General features: G+C 40.1%; 1 protein-coding gene across 3 annotated transcripts; it reads left to right on the plus strand.

Annotated features, from left to right (window-relative positions):
• The first annotated feature begins 7,910 nt into the window (after positions 1-7,910).
• Positions 7,911-19,076, plus strand: cnot2 (CCR4-NOT transcription complex, subunit 2). 3 transcript variants are annotated; one of them, XM_053641902.1, is made up of 15 exons: positions 7,911-8,054; positions 11,007-11,129; positions 11,356-11,428; positions 11,555-11,702; positions 11,802-11,984; positions 12,187-12,263; positions 12,450-12,575; positions 12,695-12,819; positions 12,913-13,030; positions 14,290-14,446; positions 14,639-14,700; positions 14,996-15,045; positions 15,143-15,243; positions 15,374-15,518; positions 17,643-19,076. In XM_053641902.1, exons 1-15 carry the CDS (start codon positions 7,992-7,994, stop codon positions 17,727-17,729), a joined length of 1,638 nt encoding a protein of 545 aa, XP_053497877.1. In that variant the 5' UTR covers positions 7,911-7,991; the 3' UTR covers positions 17,730-19,076. The 3 variants fall into 3 exon arrangements, with proteins under 3 accessions (XP_053497877.1, XP_053497878.1, XP_053497879.1); XM_053641904.1 differs by lacking the exon at positions 7,911-8,054 and adding an exon at positions 9,690-9,772; XM_053641903.1 differs by lacking the exon at positions 17,643-19,076 and having other exon boundaries at positions 15,143-15,288; positions 15,374-15,473.
• Positions 19,077-19,425: the final 349 nt, after the last annotated feature.

The raw sequence follows: 19,425 nt of genomic DNA on the forward strand, positions 1-19,425 counted from the left end.
GCGACAGTGGCAAGGGAAAACTCCCTAAGATGTTTGATTGTTTAGACAGAACATAAGCAATATTGATCAGGTTGGGAAAGTTTTTTTTTTTTTTTTTTTAGATTAGGCATAAAACTACAGTCATGTGAAAAAAAATAAGTACAACCCATGGAAATTGTTGGCTTTTTTTTGGACATATTTGGACAAGCAAACATTTGATCATCTTTGAAACAGTGCCTATTAATAAAGTTGATGTACTTGAACAAAACCACAAGGAAAAGTAGCTTTTTCAATCATTTATTCAACAGAAATAACAATAGATGTGGTATTCTTCTATGGAAAAGTAAGTACACCCTTGGCCTCAGAAGCTAGTATAGCAGAAATAAATTCTTATAGGCATTTTGCATAATTGCCCACCAGGCTTGCTGGAATTTTTGACCACTCTTCCATGCAATATTCTTTCAGTTGCAGTTGCAGATGTTTGGGGGTTTTCTTGCATTTACTGCCTGTTTCAAATCCCCCCACAACATTTCAATAGGATGCAAATACGGGCTTTACTAGGCCATTCCATAATCCTCCATGTCTTCTTTTTGAGACATTCCTTAGTGGATTTGCTAGTGTGCTTAGGATCATTATCCTGCTAAAAGGTCCACTTTTGGTTCAACTTCAACTTTCGGACAGATGGCCTCATATTATCTTCAAGCACTCTTTGATATGATGCAGAATTCATAGTTGAATAAATGAATGCAAGCTGTCAAGTCCCTGAGGCAGTGAAACAACCCCAAACCATAACATTTCCACCACCGTGCTTCACAGTTTGAAATCTGCGCCATTTGTAGATTTTTTTATATCACTTTTACCATGTGAAAATTACTACATTGTGAAAATTGTCACTTTTATGTCTCATGTCGTGGAAATTAGACAACGCCCGCAGACTCGTCCTCTGAAGGTAAAAAGGTTTATTACAGAAAGATGGTTAATACAGGATAGAATAAAGCAGGATAGAATAATGAGAGTGCTCTGAAGTGCTTGTGCTGAACCACTACTATATATGAAACGCAGAGCATGACACACTTCTGTGTACCGATAAGAAGCGGTTTGAGGCAATTGAAACAGGCTTTGTTTTAGGGTCTTGGAAGATGTGCAGATGAACCTTGAACAGAAGAACATGTCTGTGTCTCTGTAAGCAGATAAACATTCTGTACTGATCTCAGTGACATGACATGGCCTTCTTAGGCGTTATCCTCAGATGAACAGAAAAAGAACAGGAACAAAACTATTACAAAGTAAAAATGAGTAATTTCCCTGACATTTCCCCCATTTTATCATTATAAAATATGATAACTAAAATTAACAGAGAAATTAATAACAAATGGTCAGTATCCACGACCTCCAGCCCCTGAAAACGGAGTTCAACCAACCAAGCCCCATCTCGCTAGTCTGAAGAAGGTTGCGTATCACAGTCCGCATGTATTCAATGATAGAATAACCATTATGTGTCTGCGTGACGAGGGGACCTGTGACGTTGTGTGGGTAGCACTGTTGGCAATGATTCTTCTGACGAAAGGCGATACAGAACGGTTTACAGAGGCGGCCAATATCTTGCCATACTGGCTTTTAACTGCCAACTGTTGTCCAATCTGCAGCAATAGTCTACTAAAGAACTTCGCGGGCTTATGTGGGACCTATAGAAATCACATTGCCTTAGGCACTTAGTCCCGTTACCACGATCAGCTAAATACCAAATTTGGGTAAAAGTGTGTGCATCATGCACTCTTTCTGCTGCAATGATGTGATTGGTGTGATTTCCTCAAAAACTACAATGATGTGATTTTCCTCAAAAACTACATGTCCATGATTTCGCAGGTTACTAGATACCACTTAAGACCATCTATCATGGAGTTGTGTCGGATTGGTGTGTTGATGTGTCGGGGTGTAGTGTGTCATGTGTGTGGGTGTGTATATGCAGATCATTGCTTGTGAGCGTAGGTCCTCCTAGAGGCCTCTTGATAGAGAATTACGGTCTAGTTCTCCCATTGCAGTCCCATCTTCTCCAGCTCAGTGCTTGGCTCTGGCACCCTCCTGCAGTGGCTCGCACGCATCCATGTGGCTCTCTGGTTGACTTTCACTGCTGAATGAGTGACAAAGAGAACCTGGTATGGCCCGACCACCGTGGCTTGTTCCACCTGGTCCTGCAGAAGTCCTTGATCACGATCCACTCTCCAGGTTTCAGATCATGCAGTGGGCCCGTGGCTGGAGCTGAAAGTGCTGCCTTTACCTGCCTGTGGATAGAGTGCAGAGCAGAGGACAATGTTTGGCAGTAATTTAACATTGCATCATCACATGCTGCAGCGTCGGGAAGAGGAGCTGTCACCGGCCCAATTCCTGTGTGTGGAGGTCTCCCAAACAGTATCCCAAAGGGGCTAAGCCCATCCTAAGCCTGTTTCAGAACAGCATTTGCTCAGTCTGTTTTTTAATGTCCCATTTTCTCTCTCTACCACCCCACCACTACCTGGATGATATGCACAGTGCTGCTTTAATTCAATACCCAAATATTCACCCACATACTTAAGGGCATGGCTCACAAAAGGTGTGCCATTATCACTGGAGATTATCATTATCACTACAGCGTCTGAGTTCTGTTTGGACGTAGGGATGTGGCCTTCTCTACCTTCAAACCTCAACCCACGTTATGAGTTGCACAAACATCGTAAACAATTTTTTTTAGAGTAATTAGAGAAACCAATGCTTCATCGCAGCCATCGTTACCCCTTTTGACGCATGGTCCATGCCATGCGTCAACTTTGAAGACAAGGACAGCCCTGGGGGCATTGCCAAACTCTGTCAACAACTGTGCAGCCTGCTTTGTGCCACACAGCCTTTTCCTCGTCCATAGCTCGTGCTTGGAGCTCTGAAAGCTGTAAAGAAGGAGTGATTATTTTCTTTTGAGTTTTGGGACCATAGATGCAGCTGCTTGCTTTGCTGCACTGTCCGCTCGAGCATTTCCTAGGAAAACAGGGTCTAATTTGTTAGTGTGCGCATCACATTTGCATAGTGCAATAGTTTTGGGGAGTAGGACTATGTCCAGCAGCTCAGAGACTAGTTTGTGGTGGGCTGTGTGTGTTCCTGAACTCATCAGGAAGTTCCTGTGTTTCCAAATTATTCAAAAATCATGTACTACCTCAAAGGCATATCTACTGTCTGTGTAGATATTTACTGACTGTCCCTCATCATACATTCATGCCTCTATGAGGGCATATAGTTCAGCTGATTGTGCTGAAAGGTTTGAGGGGAGACTTCCTGACAGACTGTCTTGTGTGCGGTTACTACTGCATAGCCACTCAGTTTTTACCTGTCTCTGGGTCACGTGACGCTGACCCGTCCACAAAAAGGATCAGATCTGGGTTTTCCACTGGAACATCCTTCAGGTCGACTCTAGGGGAGCAGAGTTTGTTAGTCAGTACAACACAATTATGTGGTTCCCCGTCTCCCTCTGTTGAAAGAAGAGTAGCAGGGTTAAGGACAGTACATCTTTTTACAGTGACATTTGGCATGTCTAGTAGTATAGTGTTATGATGCAGCCACCGTTGGGTGGAAAGGTGTGAGGTTTTCTGTTCAAGTAGGAGTAACAACACCTCATGTGGAACCAAGAGGTTCAATTCTGAGTAACCTACCAGGTCTCTGGATGCCACCACAGCTTTTTCAGCTGCTGCTACTGCACATACACACAGTGGAAACCCTGCAGCAACTGGATCCAACTTACCTGAGAATGAGCTGTCCAACCTGTTGCATATGCCATCTCTCTGAGTGGTGCTTCTAGAATGATATAGTTTAGAATGAAAGTTCTGCGATACAAACACATACCTAGGAAAGATAGAACCTGTTTCTTCGTCAGAGGCTTGGGAATCTTCTGAATGGCAGATACTCTGTCTGTGGAGAGTTTCCTTCCACTGGTGGAGATGTCGTTCCCTAGAAATTTCACTTCTTGTTGTACATACTTTAATTTGGAGAGACTTGCTTTGTGGCCTTCTTTGGCAAGATGCTGCAACAATTTAATGTCAGTTTCACACTGTGCCCTGGAGAAAGTAGTAGAGGTGCTAAGCTGTCCTTTAGCATTTGGTTGTATTTTGTTAGTGACTCTCAGTACCCTTAACACAAGCGAGTGAAAAAAACGCATTAGCTAAATCTACAACTGAAAACCATTCGCTATGTGCTGGAACCTGGCTTAATGTTGTATAAGAATTTGGCACGTCTGGAGCTCTCTGTTTGACTGCTGCATTAACTGATTGCAAATCTTATACAAATCTCCATTCATCACGTTGTAGGATGTTTTTTTTGCTTCTCACACTGGAAATATTGGAGTGCACATTGACGAATCAGGACAGGGGACAATGAGCCCTGCTTTTAGTAGTGAATTAAATACTGGCCTAATTCCCTCAATAGCTTCTGATTTAAGAGGATATTGAGATTGTCTGGGCCTAAAGTCAGTTTTGGCCATGATCACGACTGGTGGTGCACTTCTAATCAGGCCTAAGTCATGTTTCCCTTGGGCCCACAGCCCAAGAGGCACCTTCTTCAATTGTAGGTGTGTCTCTAGGGGTGTGGGACTTGTCCCAAGGTTCAGAAACATTCCCTTGTCATGACAAATAACATCCCGGTTAACCTTGCACATTTCCTGAAAGAATTTTTATAAACTCCCAGTGTCAGGTTGTACCACATGTTGGAGGTGGGTTTCTGTTCCCAATCTGTAATGTTCCCACTCTCACATAATCTGACCCACAGTCCCACGTCGTTCCACTGTTTGGTCTTTATTTTGGCTAATGAGACGTGGGGCGCTGATTCTGGGACAAAAAATACATGCAACTGTGTGTCACTCAATTTGACTTAACATGCACAAAATTTGTCACACTAATATAAGTACAGCTCTTCACTTTCTGGGATATCCATAAACCATTCTTTCTCAAAATTAAAGCCTCTTCCTTCATGCACTTGTGCTGTACAATGAAGGGCAGAGGACAGCATAAAATCAACATAGTTGTCCTTCATCTTATCATGTGCCAATGTCAACAAACGAACACAGGTTCCAGGCTTGTTATGCATGGACCATTGATAAACACAGAGCTCTGTTTCTTTAACAAATGGAGTTCCCAAACATGAGTCATCAGTTATTGTTACTCCCTGAGGTGAGGACATCAAATTTAAGTGTAAAACACACATTAAGTCCCTGCCCAGTAGATTTACTGGACATGAAGACGAAATTAGGAATTGGTGGGTTACTCTTTTCCCATTTTCACATTCACAAACTAGCGGTTCAGAGAAACGTTCCAATACCGTATGTCCTGTCACACCTATGGAGTGCAGTGACCGTGAACTCATTTTCGGGGATTCTTTTAATTCGCAGTGTTTTATTACTGAATACGTTGCTCCTGATATTTACCAAAAACTTGACACTTTGTCCGTTAACTACAAGAGATTTGGAGGGTAACTGTGTAAAAGGAGAGGCATTATACTTTAAAAGGTTAAGGTTCATGACTAGTTCAGACATTTGTGAATTGTCAGTCTGACTAATGTTGGATGTGGGTGTGTGCATATATTCCTGTTCTTTGTGAGCTAACTGATAGTTTGGGTGTCTGATGTCACCTCTTCTGTTCCCAGGTGCTTCACCCTTCCCTTAGCTCCGCCCGTCAGTTCGCTTCTACTCTGGACAGTCTCTTGCAAAATGTCCAACTTTTCCGCAGATAAAACATGTGAAGTTGTATCTGTGGGGGTTGCCACCTGGCCTTCCTCGTCTGCGTGCTTTTGGTTTTCCTCTCCTCTCCATCTTTCTTTCCTTTGCCTCTCGTAGGAGCTTCTCCGCGTGGTTTGCATACCTTTCCACTTGTGTGAAGCTTCCGGTGTTCCAGATGATACGTTGTTGTTTGGCTATAGCGGCAATTTCCGGTATTATGCCGTTCATAAAGCTGTTTCTGAGATGTGCCTCCCATGCTGTGATGGCCGCCTGCCCATCTGCCAGAGCGTCGGGTTTCTCCAAGTCTGAGTTTGCATCATGGATCTAAGTGAGCCTGGACAGGTACTGTGATACAGTCTCTGAATCTTGCTGGTTGCACTTTGTTTTTTTTTTTGTCATGTCTATTCGCACAGGAAAGGTGTTCGTCAGCTTCTGCTGGAGTGCCGCGATTTGTGCTCTGTACCTTGCGGTGACTTCATCATCTCTCTGTGGATGTCATCCTCTGGGAATTCACGTGAAACCTTGACCCAGGCTGTGCCATGTTTTGCCATGAGCAGTCATCGTAATTCATGAGTGGTGGGTCTGAATTCTCTGCAGAATATCTGAAGTTCACCCCAAACTTTCATCCTCCTACTTCACGGGGCGCCGGCAGATGCGTCATGCTGCTCCTGATGTCTTCCAATGTCCAGGGTCTGCGAACTAGCATAGGGCCTCCTTCTCTGGCCCCTTCTAGCATTGTGGCATGTACCACGGCATGCATTGTCCCTACTCTGTCTGATTTTGTTGGTCTGAAGCCCTCAGGTAGCAATGTTGTTGTTCCCTTCACTAGGGATCTCGTGTGTAACGCCACCAGTAAAGCAGGACAGCTGGCGCATAGTTCAGTGGGGGTTGGTGGCTCAGTTCTGACAGGTTCGGATGGAGTGGCATAGGCTGGGCCGCTACATCATAAGGAGGTGCCTCTGAAACTGCAGGTTCCTCCCTCCTTATTGGCTGTGGGCATTGCGGTGGGGCGGAGTCCAGGCCAGGATCGGCTTTCTGCAATTTAGCACACTGAGAAACATTTGAGGGCCCTGCCTGACATTTTTTCTCTCTTTTATGTACCTCGCTCTGCCATTCAGCAAATGCCTTCCAGTCAGCCAAAAACTACACTTCGCTCTTTGTTTTAGGGGTCTCTCACTCCTTTGTCTCTAAATTAAGTTTCAGTTGTTCTAACTGTCTGAGACTAAAACTACCTTTTTCAGGGAAAGCACATTCTTTAACCCATACATCATATTGGTTCTAACATCATTCCCCATAATTCACACGCATAAATGTGATATTAGGATCAACACATGAGCACCCTGTACATACCATAGCATGTGTCACAGGATGTGTTTTGCTACATGTTTTCCCCAGATTATTTTTCTTTTTACACCTTCTATAACTTTCAAAGTTTTAATCAATTTAACATGCTATGAAAATCAAGTGAATATGCATTCTCGTGCACAGACAGAAAAGGTTCAAAATTTGTGCCAAATCTCTAGACATTCAATTAATCATATAACTTATAGATTCAATAGAGCAAACCTTAAGAATGTAAAAGAATTTACCTGTGAGGGCAAGTCCACATACAGCAATTTGGTAGGACTTACAGTTTTCTCTTCCATTCTTTTTTGAAAAAATAATTTCTTTTTTTTTATCTCATTAAAATTTACTTGTGGGTTAAATTTGCCAAATTTATCATGTACCGCTGATATGATGGAATGAGTCAATGGGGCATGCCACTTGATAATAACCCGCCTCAAAAATACTGCGCCTTTTGTGCTTCTTAATAAGTTCTCTCTTTACTTATTTACTGCTCAAACTGGACTCTTTCCGTTAGCAAATATTTTTGCAGTTATCATTTCTCTCTCTATATATACCCGTTGGCATATATCTTAGTTTTGAAGCTGTGATCTAAGAAACACCAATATCTCTGCCATTGCAGAAGCGAAATTCCTGGAACTTCTTATAAGAAATCGCCTCCATGTAATACTTCTCTCAATGTAATACACACATTTCTTATATCATTGACTCCCCTTCATACAGACAGCAATACACTATGACAGCAATACACAATGACTTCATAAAATTCTAATTCTAAATCATTGACTCCCTTCCATACAGACAGCAATACACACAATGACTTCATAAAATTCTAATTCTAATTCTAATTCAAAATTTTTGATGATTACTACCAGTCAGTGGTAAGGCTACATCGGTCTTTCGCTCTGCACAACAAAGGGCAAACCCCCTGCATGTCAACATGGACTTGGCTAGACGCCAAATTGTGAAAATTAGACAACGCCCGCAGACTCATCTTCTGAAGGTAAAAAGCTTTATTACAGAAAGATGGTTAATACAGGATAGAATAATGAGAGCGCTCTGAAGCGCTTGTGCTGAACCACTACTGTATATGAAAAGCAGAGCATGACACACTTCTGTGTACCGATAAGAAGCAGTTTGAGGCAGTTCAAACAGGCTTTTTTCAGGGTCTTGGAAGATGTGCAGACGAACCATGAACAGAAGAACATGTTTATGTCTCTGTAAGCAGATAAACATTCTGTACTGACCTCAGTGACATGACATGGCCTTCTTAGGCATTATCCTCAGATGAACAGAAAAAGAACAAGAACAAAACTATTACATAGTAAAAATTTCCCTCACACTCATTTGATGTGTTATCTGAAAAATTTCACTTTTATGTGTCAATTGATTTTGAGTTTATCAGCTTTATTAATAGGCATTGTTTCAAAGACGATCAAATATTTGCATGTCCAAATAGGTCAAAAAAGCCAACAATTTCCATAGGGTGCATTTTTTCACATGACTGTATGTATATGATTTTAATCTTCACAGTATGAAATTTTTAATATTATTAAAACATTTTTGTTCCAGTACTATAATTTGATAGGTTATAGCAGGACCTAGTGAGGATAATAAAAAAATTATGATATAATTATTAAAGTAAAATGTATAAAAGTAAAGGTATTTTGGTATTATTTTGTTTCCAAAATTGACACACAAAAAATCTAAAAACTTACAGTGTGGGGTTAATTAAATTAAGTTAAATGCAGACTATTAAAAACTCATAATAACATAAATTGAACAGTTCTGTTTTCACAGCCATGAAGGAAGTAAGATTTCCGCCAGGATACTAATTCCAATTTAATGCCTGGGTGTAACATATGTAACCTTGTGGTTGCACTTGCAGTAAGAACATAGAGATGGCTTTTTATTGAGAGAGAAAGGAAGCAACATCAACTTATATTCTTCTCTATACAGTGCGAAAGAATGGAGAATGCACTCTGAGAAATAAAGGTACCAAACTGTACTTGCTGCTGGAATGGTACCATCAAGGGAACATCTTTAGCACCTTTGTTATGTATCCTCACCTAGTTCTTCAATTAAAAAAAACATATACATAAAAAAGATACATAATAAAGAACAAAAGGGGCCCGCTTGATATTACCACCCCACGACAATAAAAGTACAGCTTGGTGTCTTTATTTCTGGCCTGTGTCCATAGAATGAGGAGGAATGGCAGTAGGCTTAATACTGTTAACTGGCATTCATAAACATGGTTGTAGGCTTCTGTTTCACAATACATGGCCTATAAGATTTAGGAAACTAAATTGTTAATTGTTTGGCCAATATCAACTTGGCAACTTAAATGTTTGGCCTTCTAAACACAAAACACAAAAACTAAACAAAAGAAGAAAATGTGTTGTTTTATATAATCCTTATTAGCGCTCCTTTTTCTGAGCTAGGCAGTCATTTTTGCTCTAGGCACTAGTTTGGCCTTGGTAACAAAATATCACAGAATGAAATAATATACACGTTTAGCTATGTATTTACAAGCTCGACTCATCAGCCGTGTTCACAACAACAACAATAACAGAAAACAATAATAAGAACCCATTTCAGGCCTAAAATGATAGGCTCGGGGTCAGTAAGGGGTCAGAGGGTAAAGGCTATTCACCCAGCATTCCCAGCTTCAGGATACACAGCCATCTTGGATCTACGAGCAGAGGGGAAATTAATGCGGTTAGTGAATTCTATCTTTATGAAAACTATAAACACAATCCCGTGCGGTGAAACACGAGCAGAAATGAACCCCGAGTCATATTTTTTGATCATTTTATTATTGCACGCGCAGTGCGCGTGAACAAATAATGCGATACACACACGGGCTCGTACGTCTCTGTTTTTGTCTGTGCTAGCTGTGTTAGCATTTAGCTTGCGGGCTAACTGTATATAGAGAAGCCCAAAGCCGCATACTACCGTACTAAATAATGTGCGAGTATAGTACCGGAGCAGTGCCGCGGTGCTGATATGACCCCCTGTTTAGTGCGGCAGTGTGCTGTTTTGGATATAGTCTGAAAGATGTAGGCCGGTTTACAGTGGTGATATAGCGGGCCTAAACTCTTGCCCTTCTACAGCGAAAGCCACTTTGTTAGCTACACGGCTAGGTACAGGCTAATAGTCTAAGCAGTAAATAATTCAAAGTAGCGTTATTGTGGTGCTCACAGTATGCTCTGAACGCAGGCTCGGTGCAGCGCCGAGTCATTAACAATTTATTAACATGCGTAAATCAACCGTTCTTTGCCCTTTTTGCGTTTAGCAACTTTAGCTCGATATATAAGTCGGCTAACAACACTTAGCATCAGCTGGTTATTTAGAGCTAGCTAACAATTGCTGTCCATTTAATTAGCTGACGTTAGCTAGCAGTTCATTCCTGCAGTGTTACCAACTAGAAAAAGCAGGCTACATAACTGAAACAAGGAGACGTGTTTTGTACAAACTCCAATATAGCACACTAAATAGGTTGCTAGCAAGATTATTATTATTATTATTAATATTTTATTATATGAAGCTTTGTACATTTATACAACGCTATCTGGTTAGCTTGCCTGTGTGGTAGCAATGGAGTTAAATAGTTAGCAACTTTTGCTTGTGTATCAGGCACCTGCTGCTTCTTGGGGGGGGGGGGATCTACCTGTCAGTGCTGACTGTCAAACTATTATCGGAAATGTTTTTTTGTTTTTTTAAAGGAAGGATTATATACCTATCTTTTTAATTATTATTAAGTGTGTTAATTTTGGAGTTGTGTTTACTTACTTACTCGTACTTCACTTTCTTTCAGAGCAAAATCAGAAGCATTAGCATTCATCTCTGCCTGAAATATGTGTGTGAAGTTAAAAAATAACAAATGCAGATAGTCTTGGCTTTTTTTCTTCTTCTTTGTTTTTACTCTTAACCGGTCTTGCTATTTTTACAGGTGACGAACGGTATGTTTAGTGCTACAAGAAAGAAGTTTGTAGAGGGGGTCGAAAGCGACTACCCTGATGAGAGTATGTACTACGGCCAGCCGTCGATGTTCCCTCATCGATCGGAGAAAGATGTAAATACAACCCTTATTTGTTGTTGTTCTTAATGTTGCACACAGCTGATCAGAACCAATCAGAAGTTCACAATGGACTGCCAGGAATAGTGATTAAGATTTGATATTGGGTTTACTATTAAAATGATCTGAGACGTATTGTGGAATATAGAGTTTAGAGACAACATTGCAAATGTAGAAGGAAAACTGAAAAAAAAAAAACCTGTGCACTTTACTCTTCTTTCAGATGCTGGCATCTCCTTCGCCGTCATCGTCAGGTCAATTGTCGCAGCTTGGTGCAAGTTTGTATGGCCCCCAAAGTAAGTACATTGATTTAATTGAGGAAGATGACTACTGTTGTTTTTGTTTTTTGTTTTTAAATTAATGCGAGGTACTGGTTCACTTTTACTTGTATTGTCTTTTTATTTATTTATTAAATTATAAAGGTGCACTAGGCTTCTCAATAAGGAGCATGAGCAACAACAACCCTCAGTTAAGCCGCAGTTTAACACAAGGTACTCAGTTACCGAGCCATAGCACCCCAACAACGGGGGTCCCAACAATGTCTCTCCATACTCCGCCTTCGCCAAACAGGTACACCTGCTTTATTTGTGTTTATACTTTGTGTACACACTGTACAATCAGATTTTTTTAGTTAGCACCAAAGTAAATGCCATACATTCTTCTCCACAGGGGCATTCTGCCTATGAACACCAGGAACATGATGAATCACTCGCAAGTGGGCCAGGGCATGAGTCTGAGTGGCAGGACCAACAGTATGGGAAGCTCAGGCCTTGGGAGCCCCAACCGCAGCTCGCCCAGCATCATCTGCATGCCAAAGCAGCAGCCGGCGCGCCAGCCCTTCACCATCAACAGGTAAGAAACCTGTCAGACAGGACAGCGCTGTAACATAAACGTTATAAAACACAATCCATCTGGTTATTGTCGTATCATATTTGACAGTTTATGTATAGATGCAAACCTTCTATTTGCATTTGTTTGGTTGTAGATTTTAATAAGTGGCTTTAATTGTCTAGCCTATGTCAGTAGTAACATCTGCATGTCTGTCGTTCCTCAGTATGTCGGGTTTTGGAATGGGTCGAAGTCAGGGGTTTGGTATGAACTCTTTATCGAACAACATCTTTAACGGAACAGGTAAGTTATTTACAGAACAGTTTGGATATTCTGACAACTATAAACATCTAGCATGTACCGTTCTACGTCTAGCATGTACCGTTCTACGTTTACCATGTGCCAGTTTTTTGATGGATTAATTGTATTTTAGATGCTGTTATGTATGTGGAAAAATGTTAATGTATAACATGGTCTGTGATGTTCTAGATGGGAGTGAAAACGTGACAGGACTGGACCTCTCGGACTTTCCAGCATTAGCAGACAGAAGTCGGAGGGAAGGAAATGGAAACCCAACACCGTTGCATAATCCCTTGGCTGGAAGGGCTCCCTATGGTGAGGGCTCCTTTCCCGAGTAGTAACAGTCAACTTGGAAAGAAATTCATCAGCATATAAGTTTGACTTGTATCCAGTCTAATATATTTTTTAATGGTCTTTTTATGTTTACATTGCAGTTGGGATGGTCACAAAGCCGTCAACTGAACAGTCCCAAGATTTCTCGATTCACAATGAGGATTTTCCCGCACTGCCTGGGCCTAACTACAAGGATCCAACGTTGAGCACGGATGAAAGCAAATCAGTCAGTGTTACTCAAACTTTTAACCCTTTTAGCAAACCCAGTGACCAACTAGCCAACCATGTGCAATTTTTTGTTTTGCTGTCAATTCAACAGAACTTGAACTCCTCAACCAAGAGCAGCTCCAGTGCAGATGGCCCCAAGTTCCCAGGTGATAAGACATCAGCACAGAACAACAACCAGCAGAAAAAGGGGATCCAGGTGTTGCCTGATGGTGAGCTTCTATTAAAAGCCAAACTGCCTGATGTCATGACGTCTCTCGCCAATCTTCACACACACAGTTTCTTACGTTTTTACTTTTAAGAAACGCTTCAAGGTTTTCAGTCATATTTAAGAGGTTCTCTATTTGAAAGCTACATTTAGATTATATCCTGTACAGTTATGTACTTTTTTTCATGACATCAACTGTATAGTCCTAGTTAACTGATGTCCCGTTCAGGGATTTGACCTTCAACATTAGTGACATGAAAGATTAATCCATGAGAACTTGCATAGATGATACGACCTGCCAGATTTCTGAACTGTAAGCACAGCCATGGACAGTAATTAAACCCCAGTCATCTGTATTGAGGTCACTCACTACTCTCATTATGGAAATAGTAATTCACTTTGTACAAAGTTAGGGGTTGATTTGAGACACAGCCATGGTTAGGTGGGATCCTTCTGACAGACAAATAGTTTTTATGGCAGCTGTAATTGAATATCGTGGCAGTTATTTAAATCAAAGCATAATCATTATATGTAATCAGAATTATTTATAAGCTTTCATTGTTATGTTGGCCTTCATTAGTGTGCAAAAAGCAGGATGTATAGATGTAACTCGACAGGATAAAAAGGGTAAATATGTTTTTGCTTATTAATTAAGGTATGCAGTAGGGTGGGGGAATATGTAGGCACTTCATGATTAAGTTTGATTTCATTTCAGGGTGCCAAGACCTGATTATAAATTAATTCTTTATCCATCTTATATAGCCTACATTCTGCGACACCACTTCTTGAATTTTAATTAATTACATTGTGCAGCTTAATTGTTTTTTAAAAAAAATTTTTATCATAAATGATTGATGCGTTCAATAATTTTAATAAAATAAGTATTGTAAAAGCGAGCTGTTGAATGCACCAGTGCAAAACATCACAAGAGAATCACAATGCATCTAAGAAACAATCATTTTTGTCCATCCCCAGTAAGCACCTGGCAAAAATACTTGAAGAAAAGACCTATTTTCAATCATGAAGTGATGAATTACTGATGACTCTAAAACATTACAGGAGGGAATCAGAGATCCAGGGCATGAAAACAAGCGAATTAGTGACTACACACAGATTCTTTAATAGTTGTGTGATTTTATACAAGTCCCAAGTGTCAGCATTCTTTAGTGAGTATTGTGTTGAGGGGTAGTTTTACAAATAGATATTTTACTCAAATCAAATGAAACATGAGCATGAGCCTACTGTAACCTTACTCCTTTACAGGCAAGGTGACGAACATTCCTTCTGGAATGGTGACGGATCAGTTTGGAATGATCGGGCTGCTAGCCTTCATCCGAGCAGCTGAAACAGACCCTGGAATGGTTCATCTGGCGTTAGGAAGCGACCTGACCACACTGGGACTCAACCTCAATTCTCCAGAGTAAGACACACCTCTCTTTTTCCCGAGCAATTTTTTTTTTTACCTTCACTTTCATCATCCTGTCTGTGTATTAGCATCCTCTTCCTGTGGGAAGATTTGTGTTGTTCTGGTACATTTTTATACATCTTGTACATTTTATGGTTCTTTTGCATGTTTCTTGCTGACATTTTATGCTCAAATCTTCTTTAACAGGAATCTGTATCCCAAGTTTGCATCTCCTTGGGCCTCTGCACCATGCCGACCACAGGACATCGGTTAGTGTCTGATTTATTAAGTGTAAACACCTAGAGCAGCTATTTGATGTGCATATAGAAGCTCATTTCAACACTCGTAGTACTGTTTGCCTTTACTTTTGTACAACTCTGTGCTCCGATTTAAATTTGTATTATTCGGTGTCAAACATAAGAGTCTGGCTCCTCTCAAGGTTTTTTCCTCTTGTTGTCTTCAGGAGGTTTTCCTTGCCACCGTCACCTCTGGCTTGTTCATTAGGGATCTAAATCTATACCAGTAAAATGATTGGCATTAATTGTTGCTATCTTACTTTTTCAGACTTCCATGTTCCGTCTGAGTACTTAACCAACATTCATATAAGGGACAAGGTATGTGACAGTGATGTGAGATCACATGAATATACCATTGCCTCTCTGGTAGCTTGTTTGACATTCAGTTTAATGTGCATTGTTTGTTTGTCTACAGCTTGCTGCAATAAAACTAGCACGTTATGGGGAGGACCTGCTGTTCTACCTCTACTACATGAACGGAGGAGATCTCTTACAACTTCTGGCTGCTGTGGAACTGTATGCATGACTCCATACGTTTCATGAACAGATAAGAAATGACACGTCAGTTACAATTAAAGATGAAATTATCAGACCCCATATGTTATTTTGTGTTGATGTAATATTATGTATTATACCCATATTGCAGCTTTAACCGAGATTGGAGGTACCATAAGGAAGAGAGGGTGTGGATTACAAGAGCACCTGGCATGGAGCCTACTCTGAAGACCAACACTTATGAGAGGGGGACGTACTACTTCTTTGATTGTCTTAACTGGAGGAAAGTCGCTAAGGTGAAATTATTGTCCTTTAAGAACTATATAGAATTGTCAAATGGTGTGACAATTCAAACTGCAGTCTAAAGTTGTTTTGAAATTAGAAGTTATACTACATAGCTTAATGATATAAAGTTACTGATATTAGAGAGGTCTAAGAGCAACACTTACCACTGCTCCTGCAGTATTGTATGATATTTCATATGACCATATTTAGAAATGTGGTGGTGTAAGTAGACTAAAGACCCCAAAAAAGGCGAAAGTTAAGCTTTATCTTGTGTAGTCATCTATGGTCGCAGTGCTCTCAGTGTTTTCATGGCAATATAGCACAGCTCCTGAGTTATTATTCTGTATCCTGCAGTCATCTGCAGCTGTCTATCAGACTAAAGAGTATTAGCTTAGTGTTTCCCACAGGTTGAGAATTTACTTGTGGTGGTGGTTGGTGCGGGGTGTGACAGTGCGGGTTCAGTAATAAACTAGTCAAACAAAGGTTTATCAATAAACTATTTATTGCAAATAAATATATATATACACATATATACATACACATACTACCGGTCAAAAGTTTAGACCCACTCATTCTTTATTTTTATTTTTCCACATTTTATAATAATAATAATCAAATAATAATAATAAAATAATCAAAACTCTGGAGTAACACAAATGGATTTGTTATGTTGTGATTAAAAAATCCAAAATAATTTAGTATTTTAGCATCTTCAAAGTAGACACTTGGCATTTTCTCAACCGATTTCTTGAGGAATCCCCCTGAGGTGCTTTTTAAACAGTATTAAAGGAGTTCACACCGACACTGGACACTGCTTTTCTGAATATTTTGCTCTGAGTTGTCCGTTTAAATTTTTTTTAAAAAATTTGTAAATAAAATGTTATTAATTTCTTTCATTAGAAAACTATGTTGGCATAATTATATTTTTGTCTACAACACCGATTTCAAACATTTAATCATAAACCTTCAGATCAAAAGGTTTTTAAGATCATGAGAAACAGTTCAGTCAAGTGTCTCCAAACTTTTGACCGGTAGTGTATATGTCAACATAAATAACTACATATTAAAATACATTTTCCATTTTCAAAAGATATTAAAGAAAAAAACAGACTCTGAGTTTTGATGAACATATCAAAATAAATAACTTGACAAATAAATAAATATTTACATTATGGAATACATTTTCAAATGTGCGTATTTGCACAATCAGCATTGTACTCAATCGGCATGGACCATTTAATTTTCCTTAGCTTGGAAAAAAACTTTCACCGCCTGTATGTAGGGGTATGCTTCAGGGGCAGGTCCATTGATGGAGATTCTGAGGCATGCAGCCAGGTATTTGGGCATAAACCGATTACATTATTCCACTGTCATTTTGCTTATTTTTTTTAAATAGAAATAAAACTAATTTAGTTCATTTTTCCATATCAGCGCCCCCGTTTATCAAATAAAAAAACTTCTAATTTGTAAAATATTAAGCGTGTTATCGATACTTAGTTGGACAATGGATGCTACAATTATAAACAAAGTGTCTGCTCCATGACTGTCTGCAGCAGCAGTCACAGCAGAGTTTAGCAATCAGACTGATCAGAGCTGTACAACCCTGCCATGAGTACAAAGATGTTACTAGGACGAAGGAAGGACATCTCTCTTCATTTGATAATGTTAAAAGATGAGAGAGTAAGCTGACAGTGTGGAGGGAGGGAGGGAGGGAGGGAGGGAGGGAGGGAATGAATGATCGAACAAATGAGAGCAGTGGTGGTCGAGCGAGCTAGACAGCGAATGAAGAGAGCGAGCGGTGGTAGCGAGAAAGCCGGTGAATGGGAGAAATAAAGCGTTATTCTCTTATTGTTAACCCTGCGGGAAGGTGCCGAATGCCAGATTTGGTGTGAATATGGCCGACAGGTTCGCTGGTTTGTGTTCGTTATGAACTGACGATTGCGCGTCTTGATCGAAAAGAAAAATTGGAATTAGGATTTTATCTACCTGGTGGGCGGGTCTTAATCTACCTGGGCAAGCCACCCAAGTATATGGGAAACTTTGGCTTATTCGCCAATTGTGAGGCTTCCAAATATTAACTCTTAATTAGTACAAAGATTACTAACTAAGCCTTTTCCTCCGACTTCCATTTTAAGGAGTTTCACCTTGAGTATGACAAGCTTGAGGAGCGACCTCACGTACCAACCACCTTCAACTACAACCCGGCACAGCAGGCCTTCTGAACTGGAGGTGCTCAGGCTCTCTGAGCTGCAGGAACAGACCTCAGCACTAGACTTGGCCAACCACAATCTGCTTTTATTCCTCACCTGTCTGGACAAGGACTGCAGGAGGAGGGCAGGTGGTCTCTACCTTAACCAGTGAGGGGAGACACCATGCCTTACCAATAATGTGCTGCCCAAAATGACACACACACACCCCCTTACACTGTTTTTAAATATTCTCATACCCTCTTTCTTTTCCTCCTTTTTCATTTTGAGCACCAGTCTGTATTTTGTTTACGCCTCAGATCAAAAGCCTGTTTGGTCTCTGGCAGGAGAAATGACTTGCAGTACGACAAAAGGCTACGTTTCGTTTTCCGAAACGTACCATGTTAGTAAACAGGACAGACACAAAAATCAATCCAATACATGTGAATACAAAAGGGCGGAAGAAAAATGCAATGTTCATTGTTGCACTATTTAGTAATAAAAGAACACAAAAATTGTTTTGTGCTTTTTTATGTGGAAAAATGCTCTTCTCCTGTTTTTATCTGGAAGGATACACAACCTACTGTTAACATCATGGGGAGCTTTCTCTCTTTTCCTTTAGCCTTGTTTTTCTTTTCTTCTCCTCCAGAACATTCCTTTGAGCCGTCATCTTAACCGTGCATTCGATCCTACACCCGATCAGGTTTTCTCTGCCTAACTCCAATAATTACAAATCAGACTGTTTTAGTGACCATTGTGGGAACAGCTTGTGGACCATCCTCACCCAGGGGGTTATGACTAAGCTACATTGTTCCAGATAAAACACTTCTCAGTCTTTGTTACGATTTTGTAATAAATGTGTACATTTTTTTTTTATTTTTTTGGACATCACATGAATAAAGATATGTATGTACGAATGTGTATATATTATATATATAGATAGCTGTATCTATATATATATATACATGACGTCTATTTTGGAAAAAGGTAATTATTCTTTGCTCAACCTCATTTTTAGGAGGTGAGCAGTGGTGGCATTATGTGTTAGAAATAAACAGAAGAAAAAAAAATAGTGTTCATAATATTGAGCTGCCAGACAGGGCTTCACACTTGTTACCCTGTGCACTTAAGACCAAGATAAATATTCAAAAATACGGAAGGCCAGATTTTTTTCGAACTAAGGCAATCTATATTCCCAGCCCCTGAAAAAGAAGGTGGAAACATTTCACATGCAGCTGTTTGAATAGAAGCATTTCATAGGAAAAGGAAAATTGGTAATACTGCTAACAAAAAAAAAAAACAAAACAGACCAGTCTTGTATTTTCTGAAAACGTTGAACGCGTCTTTCTTTCCTTTGTAATAAAGCAGAACGGCTTTCCTGAACCAGTGTTTGTCTCTCTATGGGAAGGGGTTCGAGGGCTATGAGGAGGAGCAGCAGTGAAAGACTGGCAATGAGTTTAAACCAAGACTGAGAAAGAACACCAGCTACTGAGGAAGATGTGCACGTGCTACAATGACTAAAACAAGCCTGTAATATTTTGTGACCGTATGATGATGGATTGGTATAATCTCCAAACAAATTAGAGCACATTAATGCATGTGATTAAAAAATATATGAGCTAGCTGTCTGTAGGTCACTCAGCTGTAAATAAGTGAATGTGAGTTGAATATCCCAGACACATGGTGTTCCAAGAAATCTCATGAATTGTTTTATTAGGGTATTACACACATT

Source organism: Ictalurus furcatus, chromosome 14 (assembly GCF_023375685.1).
Source record: "Ictalurus furcatus strain D&B chromosome 14, Billie_1.0, whole genome shotgun sequence".
Taxonomy (NCBI): Eukaryota; Metazoa; Chordata; class Actinopteri; order Siluriformes; family Ictaluridae; genus Ictalurus; species Ictalurus furcatus.

Bases quoted from the DNA above. Each gene is read 5' to 3' on its own strand.
- cnot2 (XM_053641902.1), top strand. From the start codon at position 7,992: ATGGACTTGGCTAGACGCCAAATTGTGAAAATTAGACAACGCCCGCAG. The intron at 12,576-12,694 runs GTGAGGGCTCCT...TTTACATTGCAG, and splicing joins GGCTGGAAGGGCTCCCTATG to TTGGGATGGTCACAAAGCCG. The intron at 12,820-12,912 runs GTCAGTGTTACT...TCAATTCAACAG, and splicing joins GCACGGATGAAAGCAAATCA to AACTTGAACTCCTCAACCAA.